This window comes from Pristis pectinata, chromosome 4 (assembly GCF_009764475.1).
Source record: "Pristis pectinata isolate sPriPec2 chromosome 4, sPriPec2.1.pri, whole genome shotgun sequence".
NCBI lineage: Eukaryota > Metazoa > Chordata > Chondrichthyes > Rhinopristiformes > Pristidae > Pristis > Pristis pectinata.
Genome location: NC_067408.1, coordinates 38,032,186 through 38,050,964, shown reverse-complemented (window position 1 = coordinate 38,050,964; position 18,779 = coordinate 38,032,186). Strand labels below are relative to the sequence as shown.

The window sequence follows — 18,779 nt, the reverse complement described above, 5'->3', positions numbered from 1 at the left end:
GCTGGGCTAAAGCTGTTGAGAGTGAAAACTTTTTTTGTGGACTGATGTCTCTAACCTAGACACCAAGGTGAAGTCAAGAGTAGTCTTAGCTTCAATATTCCAATGGGTCATAGCACTGCTAGTATTCATGCTCAAAACTCGCACATAAAACATAGTTATTTGGGCAACGTACAGGAAGATTGTCAGAGTCTCTGACCCATATTACCTTTTAAGCCATGCTGTACAATTAGGATCATAAAATTTATCTCTATTCACACAACAATAGCACACTGTGTACTCTGTTCAGCCTTCCTGAACAGGGATGAGTTCTCGAACAACAGAGGAAGCATGGAAAGTATTTGATAAATAAGAGTTCGTTTAAAGGATGACACTTTTTTTGAACTTTAAATACATAAAACTGTATTTACAGTGGAAATATTCACTGCTGTGGAATTTTTTAAATTATAAACATGAGAGAATATTGCTGCAAAAATCATTGGGATAGAGTTCTGGTGATGAGCAATCAGTTTCCTGTGATCACACCATTGGTCCTAGGGATTTTAATATTCAACTCTCAAAACTGATTGAGAGAGGAACAAAAAAAGGCATTGAAACATCAAAAGGGTTTGCTAATAAAGCAAGTGATATTTGGGATAGAATTCTAGACATTTGGTATAAGTGGGCATCATTCAAGGATGAGCTTAGTTTGCAAGAGAATAAATAAAGATGGATTGCCTGGACCTGGAAAAGAGACAGGGAAAGTAATAAATGAAAATTAAAATTAAAAAAAAGGTGGAAGGGCATGTTGTGATGCAGAAATTTTGATTTTGCAACAAGTTATGATAGATTGAGTGATTTGGTGAACACCTGGCACATAGAGTTTAATGCGGGAAAGTGTGAGGTCTTGCACTTTTGGTAAAAGAATCCAAAAAGCAGATTATAATCTAAATGGAGAGAGGATTGCAAATGAGTGAATTTCAGAGCCACTGAGGTGTTCCAGTGCATGAATCACAATAAGTTTGCCTTAACTGCTTGTTGAATTTACCTGCTAACTGGTGGTTGGAGTTTAGGAATGGTGGGGGGGGGGGGGGGGGGGGGGGGCAGTGGGGAGGTTTGTTACAGTTGTACAGAGTGTTGATAAAGCCACACCTGGAATACTGTGCGGTTTTTGTTCCCTTACCTAAAAAAGGTTATAGCAGCATTGGAAGCAGTCCAAAGGAGATTCACCAAGCTGATTCCTGGGATAAGACGTCGTCCTATCAAGAGAAGCTGGACAGTTTGGGTCTGTATTGCTGGGAGTTCAGGAGAAAGAGTGGTGATATTATTCAGACACTAAATGTGGGGGAGGGGTTTAACTGTAGACGTTGAGATGTTTCCATTAGTGGGAGAATCATGAACAAGGGGTCATAGCTACAAAATAAAGAATTAGTCATCTAAAACTGAGGTACGTAAAAACAACTTCTCTCAGAGGGCGGTGAATCTTTGGAATTCTCTGCTGAGGGTGGTGGAGATGGCAATAGATTAATATGTGAAAGGCTGAAGAATTGAGGGTAATGGAGAACTGGCACAGAAGAGGAGGAGAGGGTAGCATAGATCAGCCATGATCATATTGAGTGGTGGGGCAGGTTTGAGGGGGCTGGTGGTCTACTCCTGCTCCTAATTTTGTGCTTTTGTGTGAAATGTATTTTTGAAAAGGAGCAAGGTAGTTCTGGAAGCTGAAAGAGAAAAAAGCAAATAAAGTGTAGGGTTAGAGAGAACAAGAGAAAGTACAACTAGAAGGAAGAGAGTCTTCTGGCAATAGGCCACAGCAAGAGGAAATAAAACCCACAAACAATCCCCTAGCTGGCAAGCCTCTGAGGTTCTGAGGAACAGACTGTGATGACTTTCTTTGTTAAATATTATTTTTTGTGTGCTGGATGCATCTTACTTCATAAAATTTGTCATGTTTTTAATCAATATACCTGTACACACCTGTATACCTTGTAGTCATGAGCAAGACTCTCTAGTCATGTTAACTGAAGTACGAGTTGGAAAATCTTACACCCTTTATATACAGTCATAAAACTGGAAGCAGACATCTTATAGGCGAGTATAAAACTTGTTGACACCCCATTGGAAGTTTAGACACTAGATGGGAGAGTTGATCGAAGTGCTACCCCCACTCTCAACAGCAACCTGTCTAAATTATGCCATCATGGAAATTTCTGCATCCACATTTGGAACAATGTAGACAAAAATCTATTTTATGCATTTTCATGAAATAAGAATGAACATGAACAAGATATGTTGAAATCTACTCACCACAGCTTTATAAGCAATTACTGTAAAAATATAATTGCCAACACACATCCACCTTCTGCAGGCTTTTCTAAGAATATTTCGATTCTGCAATTGACTGGAGTTTGGATTAAATGGAAACACTCCTATCCCTCTAATCCACTAAGGATTTTAGCAATTTACTTTGCAATGAGTTATTGCACTTTTCGAACTCTTACTGGCCTGAATTTCCTGGACTAGAGGAAATTTTCTCAGTTCAGTGATATTTGTAGCCACCTGTCTCATTCAACTCTGACTATGGCAGTTATTCTCGTAAAGGAATAGCTCTGATAATCCCAGTAGGTTTCTAGTTCCAATTGTACCAGGTCATAAGGAAATGAAAATCACTTAAAAATGCCAGTCCAAAACAAGATAAAGCCAAAATGTGTCTATTTTCCCAATTTCCAATTGTTCCACTGCATCAGTGCTCTGTGATCAGTTACAGGGATGTTTGCTTTCTTATAAAGCTTCCTATGCTTAGTAATGCAGAATCCAAGAAGGAAATGGTGTTCCTACTGCTCAGTGCGGCTAAGGCGTTAGTGATGAAAAATATCAGATCACATACCCACACTCAACATTTCAGGAACAGCTTCTTCCCCTCCACCATCAGATTTCTGATTGGTCCATGAACCCATCAACTCTACCTCATTATTCCTCTTTTGCACTAATTTATTAGGTAACTTGTAGTAATCTTTATGTCCTGCACTGTACTGCTGCCACAAAATAACGAATTTCACAGCATATGTCAGTGATAATAAACCTGATAATAAGCCTGAATAAAAAATCCCCACCATATTTCCCAGAAACCACCCAAAAACATGGCAATATGATGTCTTAAATCTTACCACAATGAATAATGAATTAAGTACCAGAACTGGGAGGAGAAAGTTATATTTACCAAGATAATAAAGGTATGGGTTCAGTTAATATCGAAAAAGTTGCCTCACCTGTACTTGGACTGAGTTAAAGTGGTTATTTAATGTGTAACACTTACCTCAGTACATGTGTTGATCCATTGATTGTTGTCGTAGAACAGGGTATTGTCTGTCCCAGTATAGAAGATTGCCGGTGCCTCTCACCACAGCACAAAATTGTTAGGAAGGCACGCCTGAAGGACTTGTTCAAAAAAGCGTACAGAAATGGATTCAACCCTGAATTAATATATCCAAGCCAGAGGAATGCTGTCCAAATCTTGTCTGGAACAGAGTAGTTTATGAATGGGTCCACAATATTTGTGATGAAAAATGGTGCCCAACAAAGGCAAAAGCATCCCATAATGATGCACAAAGTTTTGGCTGCTTTGGTTTCGGTCTTCATTCTGTGATTGCCGGGATGGTCAGCTTGTTGTCCAGACTCATTTGAGGTTCCTGCACGTTTCAACATTTCAATCTGCCGTGCATGTTCTCTGGCAGTCACATATATCCTTTGGTATGCCAGTACCATTAAAATAAAAGGTATGTAAAATGCTACAACTGAGCATGTTATGGCATAAGGTTTGTTCACCATAAAGACACAGTATGTCGTGTTTGTGTCATTTTTGAATTTTCTTGCCTCTACCTGCAAAGTGATGAAAATCAAAATTTTGCTTTTCAGTTGAAGGAGACATTTTAATCAAAATGTAAACATCTCTGGAAACATAATTACTTCTCACAAATCAAATTTTGAAATAAGTGTATAAAGTTATTTTAAAATTTTGTTTGCCAAAGTATTAAAATTGTGGCAGATCTTTACTGACGCTCAACCACCTTCGATGAGTGGTCCACATGCCTTATACCAGACTACCAGTACAAGCACTCTACTCTGAGCTCTGTAATGTCATGAGGGTTCCAGAAGGAGAGAGAAAATGCTTCAAGGATGTCCTCAAAGCCTCCATGAAAAGATATAACATCAAGGCAACTCAAATTGATGGAGAAACACTTGGGAAATCTCTAGGCACTGAGAATTTCTCCATCTGGATTATGTGGAGGCCAAATGCAAACAGCAGAAAGGCTATGCAATAATTTAGTAATTGACCCCACCCCAACCTGTGGCAATGTATGTGGATCCTGCATTGAATTCATTGGTCACTTCAGACCTTACAAAACTACACAGTAAGCAAATAATTCTGGATCATGGAGGACAAGAAGGGAAGATGAAGTCACTGAGTAGGCAATGGCGATGAGATGGAGACTGAATATAATGGCATCATTCTTCCCTGATTTAATCTGAGGATGTTTCTGCTTTTTCAGCACTGGATACCAAACAAGGTGTGTGACAGACCAGAGGGGTTGAGAGAGGTGGGGTTGAGGTAGAATTACATGTCACCTGCATATGCATGGACCTTGACACATTTCGGATGATATTGGTGATGCCAGCTAAAGTTAAATCCTTGAAGGATTCCAGAGTTCCTGGTGCAGGAGTGCAGTGCAAAGTGCCTTTGCAGGTGATGCTTTGCCAAAGACTGGATAGATAAGAATCACTCAGATGAAGGCTGTCCCATCCAGTTGGATGATAGAGGAGAGAGTTAAAGGAAAACAGCTTGGTCAACCATTACAAAAGTTTGAAAAAGAACAGTTTCCCAAGTCTCAGTCCAACAGGATGTAATTTGTGACTTTGATCATGGTCATTTCTGCAGTGTGACAGGGCAAAACTAGATTGAAGGGATTTAAACAGAAAGTTTAACAGTCAGAGACTTTTTCCCAGGGCGAGAATGGCTAACATGAGGGGCCATAATTTTAAGGTGATTGGAGGAAGGTATGGGGGGGGGGGGGGTGGTATTCAGAGGTAAGTTTTTTTTTTACACACAGAGAGCGGTGGGTGCATGGAATGCACTGCCGCCAGAGGTGGTGCAGGCAAATACATTAGGGACATACAAGAGACTCTTAGCTAGGCACATGAATGATAGAAATATGGAGGGCTACGTGGTAGGGAAGGGTTAGATAGATCTTAGAGCAGGATAAAATGTTGGTACAACATCGTGGGCCGAAGGGCCTGTACCGTGCTGTAATGTTCTATGTTCTAAAGTTGTGTAAAAACTGGGTCTGGTTTTGGGACCCGACAACTCCAAAGAACATTTGCAGTATTTCCCACTGTAATATGACATGTATCACATTTCATATCATAATGCATTTTACTAGGCTACGCATTACTTACCAGTTCCTGTATACCAATACTGTTCCAGCCTTGCATGATAGGAAGAAATGAAATAAATGAGGCGATAATCCAACAGCCTCCAAGCATTACAACAACACGCGAGGGCGTCATTTTGTTCCTGTAAACCAGAGGTTGACAACAAATGGCGTAGTACCTAGCAAACAAAACAGAAAAATACCTTTACCTTAATAATTCTGCCTATCCTTCACAAAGCAATCACTTTATGCTTACCCCCTAATTCCCATGCTTATTTCCTTGGTCACTTCGGTTCCTTGTCTCCTTATGTCAAGGAGGCAGGTCTGGAACTAAATTCTTCTTTGTCAGTTTCATGTTTTCCTTATATGTTGATAAGATATGAATTTACGTTGAGCAGGATTAGGTCAGTTAGAATTGCAGTAGTTTTCACAAAACCTAACAAGTTGAGGCACTTTCTAAATAAGACAAAAGGAATGCAGGTAGAACGGAAACATTTTGCATTGGTTGGTCTCTGCTCTATATTCTACTTTGCATCAACCTAAAGGCAAATGTATACCACTGTACATTATAAAACAACTGAATATCAACCTCAAGCAAGTAACAGTCTATCATGCCTTTACTGCCTCCAGATTCAACTTTCTGAAAATTCAATCTCTCTTATATTTGGAGCACTTTGGCCAAACCAGAGGCCACAAAAAAAAATGCAAGACTGGTATATTCCAACTGTAAGTAATTGTTAAGATGGCTTACTCCCTTTAAATAGCATAAAACCTGATCTGTGCATTTCACAGATGCTGCTGCTTTTAAAGTCATCTATAATAGGAAATAGTTTTACACACACATACACATTGTGAGCAGCAGTTGGCCACTCTGCTATTTAATAAGATCAGGGCTAATCTCATTGTAATCTGAATTTACCATTCACATCTACCTGTTGTGACCTTTCATCCCTTTGCTTATCAAGTACCTATACACCTTGGCCTCAAAAGAATTCAAAGACTCTCTTTCTCAAAAGGTGGTGGAAGCAGTGTACAAAGACTTAGAAAGTCTGTGAAAAATAATGGTCTCATCTCTATCTTAAATGGGGGACCCCTTATTTTTTTGTTAAACAGAGATCCCTAGTTCCTCATTCTCCCACAAGAAAATCCTTACCAGATCCACTCTGTTAAAACATCTCAGCGTCTTTTATACTTCAATCAATCTTCTGAACTCTAGTGGATGCATGCCTGGCTGTCCAACCTTTCCTTATAAAACAACCCGCACATTTCAGATATTTGTCTAGAAAATCTTTTCTGAGCTACTTTTGCACATTAATATCCTTTGTCATGCAAGGAAGCCAGTTGGAGTATATAGTACTCTGGATGTGATCTTAGTAATGCCATATAAACAAAAACATAACTTTCCTATTTTCGTAGTTAATTCCCTTGGCAACAAAGGCTGCAAACTACTTGGGACCAAATCATAGAATACTCAATTTGTCATTATGCCCTTTTAATCCAATGAAATATTCAATCATTTTTGATGTTTACATAACATCAGCTATAAAGGGTGATTGTTGTTTTAAGATTGTTATCCCTTTAAGGATTGTGTAACTACTCTCTAGTGTGCTGTGGAAATAAAGTCAACAAGGCAGAAAAACTAGGGGGGGGTGTTGTAATCACAATGGGTCTTCGGGGGGGGGGGGGGGGGGGGAACCTGTGATTGTGTTTTGTGGCTGAGAGTGGTCCCAACCCTCATAAATCAGATGAAGCATTGGGATTCAGACCAAGGGAACCAAGGGACAGTGTAAACAACAGAACCTCAATCCATGTTGAATTCAGCTGGCAAAGAACTTCTGTTTAGATAAAAATTACAGGAGATATACACGACATAAAACAATATTCCAGGAGACAATTTTAGATATAAACTGCATAATTTCAGTGTGATGTACACATTGTTGAACTGTGAGTTTATAGTAGAGACCATGAGTGGCAGCTTTCTGATTCACTTTCTGTAACTAAGTAATTATTGGGGACCTGGCACCTTGATAATAACATCACAAGTGAAACATGGCAGGTAAACTCTATCAGGATTAGGGTGAATTACAACAGGAAATGGCCAGTCAAATTTCCCAACGTGTGCAACTTCAACAGCAAATGGGTGCAAACACTTCAAAACACACTGCTCACACATAGAATATGGACAAAACTGATTTTTCCCACCTTTAATTTCTATTCATCTCTTATACTGATTGAAAACTGTGGTCAAAATACAGGACGTACTGCAAGAGTCAACAAATCTTAGCATAACATCAGCTCTTAACCCTGTGACTTTCACTATAAAGAGGGAAAATGGGAAAACAATCAAAAAAATTATGGAAAAAAACATTAACTCCAAGCTTTCCTTCAAGTCACACATAATTCTGAATGGGATGCATTACTAAATTCCTTCCATTACTAAAATCCTTCTCTCTAATACCCTTGTAGGGTATTCTGGACTACATATAGTAAGCATCTCAAGTACTAGATAAATACTACCAATGCTGTCTCCGCAAAATTCTCAAAATTCATTGGAAGAATAAATAAACCAACATCAATGTTCTTTTCCAGGCTAAAATTTCCAGCACTGGGGCCTTAGTTACTCTCAGTCAGCTACATTGGCCAGGCCATGTCATTTGCACACCCGGCACCTAATTCCCAAAACAGCTACTCTTATGAGCTCTGTCGTGGGAGAAGATTACCAGACTCAAGGATTTCAAGGATGTGCTCAAAGCTTCCTTGAAGAAGTGCAATATTCTCACTTATTCTTGCAGACCTCCGGCCCACAACGGCTCAAAGTAAAAAAGGAGCGTTTGCAATGGCATTGAGAACCTGGGGTCCATGCGTCAGGAGCACACAGCAGTCCAGAGTTATCAGTGGAAGGAGTGCACCATCTCGCAAACTACCCAGCCACCAATCCCATCAGTCATTCCTGCCCCATTTGTGGAAGAGTCTGTGCTTCCCACATTGGCACTGTTAATCACCTCAGAACCTTAAAAACAAAAGTGGAAGCAAGTCATTCTCGATCCCAGGATCTGTCTTAGAAGAGAGGTATCACAAGGACTGAAGTGATTTAAGGAAAAGGTCCAAAGCCATCTATTCAAAGCTAACATCTGACTTTGACAGATGTCCCCAACTCCTCAGAACAACATTTTTCAGGCACTTGTTTTAAATTATTACTGTAATTTAGTTGAGATAATTTTGCGAATAATAAGGTGCTGAAGGTAGCTTTCAGGCACATTATTTCCATCCCAGCTCTTTGAAAGAGCTATCTACCTAGTCATGCTCTGCTGCTCTTTCTTCATGGATCTGCAAATTTCTCTTCCTCAAGTAAAAATCCAATTCTCTTTTGAACTCTAATTAATCTAATTGAATCTATTACTATTGAATTTGTTATCCTCACCTCTTCAGAGAGAGCATTCTGGATTAGAACAAATGCAAAGTAATTGAGTTCTTAACCTTTAATTCAGTTCATTGCAGTGTGTACAGATTGATAAGTGTCAAACACAAGGAAATCAAAAATCAAACAAGTTGTGTGCAGAACTCTTTACAAACTGCCTCATGAACTTTCTATACACATTCTTGCAGCCCAGATAGCAGTTAGTCACATGATAGGATTCTTAAAAATGGGTAACAACTTTGAAGCAAAACATATTCTTCGCAAGAAATATTACATAAACTTCAACAACTGGACATTTCAATGCCTTAAAACAGCAAAAAAGCATTAGCAAGTTGAGATTACTGTGATTAATACTAAGCATTTTGAGATGTACAGACTATTGCACCTTATGACATCCACTGAATTTACAACATAAACTCACATTGATTTTTCCAACCCAAAAAACTCTCATGTATTATATAAGGTACATAGCCAACAAAATGTAATAAACAACATTCTGTCTGACCCATCTATGAAAATAATGAGGTTATCCCAACATTAAAGCTTGCTTTTGTCACAAAGAATGTATGATATACATAAACCATAAATATTGCATCTTAGTGTACTCATTGAAATAGTTTGAGCATAGAAGAACTATACGTAGTTTTACCTACCTATCTAAAGAAATGCAACATAGATGAAGTATAGATGCTGTGGTTAGCAAGACATCCAAAGAAGTCCGAACAAGGCAAAATGTATCTCCATATATCCAGTTCTGTTGTATTAATTCAATTGCTCCAAAAGGCATCACCATGACTGAAACAAGCAGATCAGCAAAGGCCAAAGAGACTATAAAGTAATTGGTCTTGATCTTCCTATAATGGATTAGAAATTTAAGAAAAACTCATTATAATAGTTAAAACTATTGCATATAAAGAAACCATAGTCTGGATTGTTAAAAAAAATCAAAATATGGTGTTGTCAGAAATCTTTATATATACACCATAGTCCCTCAGTGTATAGGACATAAAGTCCATCTCTTCCCATCTGCAAAGGAAACTTATGATACTATAGGACAGCCTTAGATAAAATATAAATGTTCTGATAACTTCTACCAAGAAGTATTTCCCCTTTATCATCTGCTCTGTTCAGATAGAAATCAAAAGCAAAAGTGCTAGATTTTTCCATTCCTGAATTCTGTGACATTTATTAATAGTTGAGATTAGACCCTGCTGATCAACTTATACACTTCCACACTTAGCAGTATATCAGTGGTGCACATGCAAATAAAAATGATTTCTCCTACAGATGTCACGTAATACTTCTAAACAGCTTACAAATGGCTTGCATTTCTTAAAAACACAAGGGAGCAGATGTAGTCTTTAACACCAGGTGTACAATGTTGCTGAAAGAACACAGCTGGTATATCAACTTATTTATAAATTATCATGTAAGGAGCTAACATATTAATTAAATGTGAAACTACAGGTATGATAATTGACAATAGCAGTTAACACTGAATAATACTGATTACATGATCATGAGCAAAGGTATAGTGCTGATGCCATATTGAAATACTGATAGATTTTCTTCTGTTTAATGATTTTTGTATTGAGTGCTGAATGTAATGTTCATTTGTTTTTGGCATTTCTTCAAAAGCCTTTTTCTAAAATTTCAGTTTATTTTGCCTATTTGAATTGTTTTTTTCCAATGTATTTTCATTCCCTTCATTTGACATGTAATGTATTTGCATACACCTACATCCTTGCTGGCTTCATTAGTTGCTAAATCTTGTCCAGGAGTGTTTTTGCAAAGCTGCTTCTTGATTAATATTTCTGTGCATGAAACTGCAGTTTCCTTGAACTACCACACATTTTTTCCACATCCAATTATTTTCTGTCTCTTATTACATGGTTTTACTCTTCAAATTAGTATGTTGCTTTCAATTATGCAAATTGTTTTGCAAGAATACATCATTAGGTACCTTTCTCTTCCATCAAGAATGTTTACACATTTCCCGATCATGGAGTAACATGTATATTAAAAGTTTAATTTGAACATTAGGTTTTACTTTGCTATCTTGCACAAGTTTGCACCTTATGGTATTTATTGTCTTTAAGCAGCTCAATAGCTGCCTGAGAAAAATTGAACGAACAGAAGGAGCTAAACTGGCCAAATTTGCTGGCATTATAATATGCCAGCAACACCCATCAGTTTGACCACAAATTTATGCTTCCTGCTGATGATCATGATTTAAATAACCAATCAACACTCACCATCCATTAGTACATCACCAAAGGGCTTAACATGATGAGATGCTCATGGCAATACAAGCTACTGCTATTTAAAACCAGCTTGTACTTCTTAAAAGGGAATTAATTTGTGGATGGAATATTGAGTGGAAGTCATTCCAGAATCTTATTAGCATGCCTGAATACAGGCAAGAGGCTGTACCCAGAATCTTTTTGATCACCTCATGTTCTCCATTTGTTCCCAGTTTAACAGATACCCACTATTTAAAAATAATCATTATTTGAAAATTATCCATTGCTTCATCTCTTCCCCCACCCCCCCCACCCACCCCTCCTCCGTGTCTCTAAGCTTCTCCAGCCCCACATCCCTCTCTGATATCTGTGTTCTTCCAATTATTTCCTCTTGATCATGTTCAGGTTTAATTACTCTACAATTAGTGGTTGTGCCTTCAGAGGCTTAGGCGCTGAGCTCCAAAGTTCCCTGCAAAACCTCTCTGCCTCTTGAACTCTATCTCTTCTTTTATAACACTCATTAAAACTTACCACATTGACCAAGATTCCAGACATTAGCCTTAATATCTCCCAATGTGATTCAGAGGCAATTCTTTTTTCAAGTGTCTTAATACTTTTACCAAGTTAAAGATGCTGTATAATTACAAGTTGTTGTTGTAAGCCAACATGCATCAAAGTCACTCTGAAACCCAGAAAACTGCAACAACACTCTTGCACTTTGCATTGCTTTAAAATTTTCTCACTTACCGTAGCTGCCTGTCCTTGCAAACAGCTACCATAACCAATAGATTTCCCAAAATGGTCATTATTATAATAGCTGAAAGAAAGGTGATAAGGATTGTCTTCTGAACCATAGAGAAACCATGAATTTCATCTGGCTCACTGTCACTTCTTGCACTGAAAGCAAAATAGAAACCAGAATTAATTGCCTTCATATACAAAACTTTATTCAGAAAGTGTCATCAATATCAAGGCAATGCAACCCACAGCTGACAGCAAATGATAATATGTAGGGTAGAAGGAAACAGGAAGATGAAGGGAAACAGATTAGCAACATCGAATCAGCAATTTAGGTGCAATGAAATTTTTTCCAAGGCGGCTAAATAGGTTATCTCTGAAAATATTATGTAAATTTCCCATTCTAACTTCAAAATTAGCCTTGCAGTTTGTATTGCAAAGCGTTTCGAAAGGCTAGTTTGCCAGATGTTCTGTTTTTGTTTCAGATTTCCAACATCTGCATACTTTTGCTTTTTGTTTCTTTTGTGCTCCAGATGCTGGGAGCACACTCCACCTATTGAAAGGATATCAGTGCAAATGTCACTTTTAAAGAGCTATTGCTCAAACTGAAAGGCAAAAAATTGCCAGCCGTCAGAAACAAATTACACACGACAGAAGATAAGCAATTGACAATGTTTGTTCTGTAGACACTGCATTGGAAGTGCAGCCTGGGCAAAGGAGACTTGCTGGCTTTTTTGGATGTGACAAGTCTCCCACAGCGCACAAGTCCATGATGCTGCTGGAATTTATGCTCCTTTTGTTCAGAAAAGTTATGAGAGGAATTCTGCGGAGGGACAGAGAAACATCAGTTAAATTGAGATCAGGCAATATGTTATCAGCAGAAGCCCTACTTTTACAGATTAAATACTTAAAAAAAATGCCTATTCCAAAAAGATGAGAGGTCAGAGAGGAGCATAACTTTAACCAACATTTTCACATGGCAGTGATATATTCACATCAGCAGAGAGAATTCCATCACAAAGTATATTACTACCACTTGCACAAGCAGTGAGGGTGCCCCTCACCATGGTGTACTTAACCTAGGTTTTCCTGTTACGGCTCATTAGCCACCTCTTGACAATCAGTGGCCAGGTTGTGACCTTGACTGTGTAGTTGGATCAATGTGACAAGAGGACTGGCAAAGGAAGAATGGATCAAGGCGGCTATCATGTGACTGGGCACAGATCTTCATGATACTTGCCACCATTAGCCACAACCTGCACATTCAGGGAATGGATTTCCTTTTCTGTTCAGAAAGGTGCCAGCGTGGCAATGTGGAGCGTGCAAGCAAATATGACTGCAAGCTATGCCACTTTGAAGCCTTAGGACATCAGCACAGCAGCTGAAATTAAATGCCATCTCTTCCTTTCTTTCGTTTGTTAGGAAGGTCTCCTGCCATAAGGAGACCTTTTGATGTTTTGGATCCAAAGCCCTGCTCATCCCTTTGTCTTTTGTTTTGTTCTTTAGCTTCAGACCAACCAGACTGTGCAAAGCTGAAGAGACCCAAAAGCTATACAATACAAGCAAGAGCTAATAGGAATGAACCAGCGGTCCAAAAGGATAAGGTAGTAACTATCCGGTACCGTGAATGAGCCTTTTGAATAATGTGACTGTAGAATCCTTGCTGTTTGTGAGGTCCATAATTTGGTAACAGACCTATTAATTTGTGAATCAAATGAAGAGGAGCAAAATTTCACAATTTGATTACAAAGAGCATTTCCAATACTCCCGGCTTGAGCTCTGGATACCAATGGAGAAGTTTGCTCTAATGTGGCAGGACATACACATCCACAAGGAATGAATGCACACCTGTCCCTTGCCTTGAACCCTTTGATATCCATCTTATGCCAATGGTCAAATTTCCAGCTCATACTTTAACAAAATGTCATCATGTCGTTCATTCATTGTATTATCGTGTAGTCTTCAATAGCAATTGACTTTGAATTTTGTTTGTTCTTAGCAACTAATGGAAACACATTTCCAGTTTTGTCCCCATTACTCTTAAGATCAATACCAGTGTCTGACATCTCATCTTTTTGGAACAGACATTTCTTTTTAAGTACTTAATCTGTGAAACTAGGGCTTCTGCTGATAACATATTGCCTGATCTCCATTTCACTGATGTTTTTCTGTCCCTCCACACAACTCCTCTCATAACTTTTCTGAACAATAAAGATTTACTAAAATTAACTGGAGCATGAAACTCTTGAGAACTTTTTCTTTCGTGCTCTATTGTGATTTTGACTAAATGTTCCATTGTTTCTCACTGTTGATGTCTACATGCCATTGTGAGAAATATGCACCATATGTTTGATGTTCAGGGTGTAGAATGAAGAATATGGTGACTGTGTGACTTTAGAGAATGGCCGTAACAATGGATGTATGTTAAGTTCATATTTGTAATTCTTCCACGACCTTGTCCAAAATGATCATTCATGTGAATATTGGTATTGGTTTATTATTGGTATTTATTATTGTCACTTGTACTGAGGTACAGTGACAAACTTGTCTTGCATACCATTCGCACAGATCAATTCATTACACAGTGCAGATACATTGAGTTAGTACAGAGTGCATTGAGGTAGTACAGGTGAAAACAATAACAGAGTACAGAGTAAAGTGTCATAGCTACAGGGAAGTGCATTGCAGGTAGACAATAAGGTGAAGGTCACAACAAGGTAAATTGTGAGGTCAAGAATCCATCTTATCATATCAGGGAACCTTTCAATATATAGAATAGGAATCCTGGAATAATGGATGAATGAAAATACTAACAATACTAATTTTCTATTACATTCTTTTGCATGGATTTGAGTTATTATGAGGAATCTTAACTGGGGAATATGTTGGTTTGTGTGCAGATGAGGTGGTGTGGGAAGGGGTATGTTCCATCCAGCAAAAAAGCAAACACATTAGGCTCTGTTATTTTGATTTCCATATTTAACTTGTATGCATCATGTTGGTTACACACAAATCCTCTGGGGGAGGTGGATTGCCTATTAATATAAGGTTATCACTCAATTGGAATGATAGCTCACACTTTGAAGTACTTTATGGCACTCCTTTATGGGGTCCTGGCTTCCCGAAATTTACCATTGAAAGCTAGGTGGCATCACAACAACAACTGAGGGCCTGACACAAAACTAAGGGATAATGCAAATAGAGATACAAATTCTTGGAAATATGAAAATGGCCAACATTCACAGCTGCTTCTTTATTTATTTATGGGCAACAGTTGAGTCATACTGCATTTTCTGAGGGTTTGCTACCTATATTTTGGAGGTTTGTTAACTCAAACTGGATCCTGTATGAGAAGTAAGTGACACTGTGAGCAGCAGCCTGTTGTTGATACCGCCAGCTGGGCGATGGAAAGGGAGCCATCAGCAGAAGTACCTGCAGTTGAGAGACATGCGAGTGGAAAGTGAGGTGGGGAGGACCAGAGAGAGCAGCAATAGCACAGTGCAGCCTGCAGGTGACACTGCAAAGTGCCATCCACAAAACCCCACAATGCAGGTGACATTTGAGGTGTTTTCCAGGGACAGCAAGTATGTGAACTTTGCCTCCAACTAAGCCAATGAAAATGAGCAGGCATATAGGTTTCCATCTTTGGCCAGATTCCCACTGGTGCAGAATGTAATCAACTGCACACACACAGTGGCCCGGGCACACAAAGATCAACAAGCACACATGAAACACAGAGACGGCCAACATATGACCAGTGTGCAATCCCAAAAGGATATTTCTGCAGACGTATACAAGATTAACATTTTAACTGTGTTTTTGGATCTGCAAGCACAATTAAGTGATAGTCATCAATGAAAAGGAGAATTGCTGCAGAGCAGTAGAGAACACGTAATGTACTTTCAGGATTTCCAAACACACTAACCAATATTGTAGCAAAAATTGAGTTCACTCAGGTTATTGCAACACGGTCTTCTAGTATCAACAGTGTGGGCAAATCAAACGTGGCATTCCGATGATTCCAAGGATACAGCGACCATGGCCACACACATTCCTGCCAATCCATCTGCTGCCTTAAATTGGCTTACAGTCACACAGATCTATATCTACATATTCCCCAGCAGAATGGAAGCAGTGTGTTTGGCCCATGAGGGAGCTGATGGTGAAAGCAGAGATAGAAATGGGAATTCCATCTTATTCATTGATCCACAGCCTCTGCCAGTGATAGCTGAGTCTTCCCTTGCTCAGATGCAAATGGAATAGTTACATAACAAATAGGAGCAAAAGGCCATTTGGCCCCTCAGGCTTGCTCTGCCATCCAAAAGAAAATGGTACCTTTATTTTCGCTATGCTAACCAGTTCTCAGTCCACGCTAGTATATGACCCCCATGTGCTCTAACCTTGTTTATCAAATACACCTCATCCACACATTCCCTCACATCTACTCTATTAATTACATCCTCAAATAACTCCAATAGATAAATCAAACATGATTCTGTAAATCCAAGTTGGATCTGTTCAATCATGTATATTATATTTGAAGTGTCTTGCCATGACAATCTTTATTATAGATTTCAGCAATTTCCAAACTACTAATATCAGGCTAACAGATCAGTCTTTCTCTGTTTCCACACTCCATCCTTTCTTAAATAGATGGGTGATTTTTGCTACCCTCCAATCTGCAGAAAATATTCCAGAATCTATAAAGTGTTTGAAAATGATAACCATTGCATCCATTATCTTCAAAGCAACCACTTTCAAAACTTTGGAATGTACATCATGTCTTTGGCATTTATCAGTTTTCAGGCTCATTAACTTCTGTAGTAATTTTTTTTACTCATACTAATTTCTTTTATTTCCTCATTTGCATTGAACCTTTTGTTCTCCAATGTTTCTGGAAGGGTTTATTATCTTATTCTATGAAGACAGAAAAAGTATTTATTTAATTACTCTGGCAGTTCCTTATTCCCCATTATAAATTCTACTATCTCTCTCTGTGGTGGACCCACGTGAAGCTTTAACAGTCTGATTTTATGTTTCCTACTGGTTTTCTTTTGTATTCACTTTCCCATTTCTTTATGAATTTCTTTGTTGTCCTTTATAGAACTCTAAAATACTCAGCTTTACTACTTTCATTGGCAACGTTAGAAACATTTCCTTCAGATTAAAATATGCCTTTGTTGCAAATCATGTATTTTTTTGCTTAAGTGCTAAGCATTGTCTGTGCATTGTCACACACTTTAATGCTGCCTACCTAACTAACACTGCCAATCTGCCCCTTTAGGTTCTTTTTCAGGTCTTGATTCTATCTATACCAGGTTAACCCTGTCAGGAAGCTACAATGGCTTCTTCATTCCAGCCTTTAAATTGATTAAAATTGCTGGCTGGTCTCTGTCTAACTTGTTCAAAGTACAAGTAAAGATCAGAAGTAGTAGGGAGACCACAGGATTTGTACATGCAAGTCCCAGGGGTCATTCTATTCAGCAGCTTGGCAGACTTTCACTAGATTTCTGGCGTTATGCATTTGTGCATACTTTTTTTATACATACTAAAAGCAGCTGAGTAATATCAATGTGGAAAATGACAGAAAAAAAGAACAATAAAACTTCCCAAATATTGGAATATTGATATGTCTACTGAAGAATATAATCAAGTTTTGTTTGCTGGTTTAAGTATTTTATCAAACAACAGATTACTTTATTATTATTATTCATACAGATTTGAGGTTTGAACAAGGCTACAATCAAGTTGATATCCATTGATCTGTAATCAATATACTCTTTCAAGGTTTAACACCACAATACATTTTAGGAGACTAAAACAAATATTATGAGATTTCTCCATGACATTACTTTCATACCTCTCATTTACATCCGCTTCATCCATCACAGAGAGTCAATTTGCAAATATCTGATGTCAGTGCCCATGTAAGATAACTCGCCCTATAAATAAAAGGACAGAAAATTATTTTACTGATTTCAAATCCATGACTTGTTTTACTTCCTTCATCTGTATTAAAATTAAATCTCAATTCAGTTAAAACACTTGCTCTAAATTGTGCTTCCTCATTTCTTATCAACATCTGAAGAGATTCATAGATAGTGAATTACTTTGAAGTGTAAAAACTTCCTTTTTAGGTATTTTACAGTTTTCCCTTCTCACAAAATAGAGATATCATCACTTAAATGAAATCAATTGCATCACAGTATTTGTGATAAAACTGAACATCTTGAAATTTATAGAAAATATTACATCTGCAGATCACTTGGTGGAATGGAGTGTAGGACATTCTTTGAACACTAAAGAGCCATTTGATATAGTTTTCATTGGATGGTCAGAAGGCCTAGACATCACCATCACTAGAGAAAAGATATTATGCAATCCAATGAGAATAAAGGTCACTATTTAAGATGTAATGAGCAGGATTGATAAAGGGGAATAGAAAGCAGCAGCACATCAAAGCACTGAGTGACATCTGCAAATCCACAATGGACAAATGAAGTCAAGGCACAGATCCATGATCTAGATGAGTTTAAAACAGGTTCAAGAGGCAAAAAGGCCTACTTGTATTCCTGCCAAGAGTAACAAAAGCCTATGAAAGTTAGTGTAAATGAAAAAGGTCAAAATGCTACTTTAATATTGGTCCCACTGACAATTCATCATTCCCATTCTGTCCCGCAACCAGGAGAATTCAAGATATTGGAACACATCCACATTGGAAGATTTTAATGCTCAAAACTCACAAGCAGTGTTTAGGAAATTATCTCCTAACTCTCCATTTACCCTTCTGAAGTTGCCTTTAATTTTCTTTAGAAGTGGGTATCTTCAGACTTGAACTACCCATGATTATGTGGGGATTTGCAGAAGAGGAAAAGAGGGGATTTCTAGATTTAAAAAATATAAATTTGTCATCTATTTGTCATGTATTCATGAGCAAGTTCCATCATTTAAATTAATAACTGCTATTCTGGTTTTGTA

General features: G+C 38.1%; 1 protein-coding gene across 1 annotated transcript in view; it reads right to left on the bottom strand.

Moving 5' to 3' along the window:
* Positions 1-17,687, bottom strand: part of htr4 (5-hydroxytryptamine receptor 4) — a 93,832-nt gene extending 76,145 nt beyond the window's left edge. Inside the window, exons 1-5 of the mRNA XM_052013589.1 lie at positions 17,662-17,687; positions 11,811-11,960; positions 9,474-9,674; positions 5,428-5,581; positions 3,290-3,852 (exon numbers count right to left, since the gene is read on the bottom strand). Of these exons, the coding sequence (XP_051869549.1) occupies positions 3,290-3,852; positions 5,428-5,581; positions 9,474-9,674; positions 11,811-11,960; positions 17,662-17,687 (1,094 nt within the window). The remainder of the gene's footprint in view (positions 1-3,289; positions 3,853-5,427; positions 5,582-9,473; positions 9,675-11,810; positions 11,961-17,661) is intronic.
* Between the last annotated feature and the right edge of the window lie 1,092 nt (positions 17,688-18,779).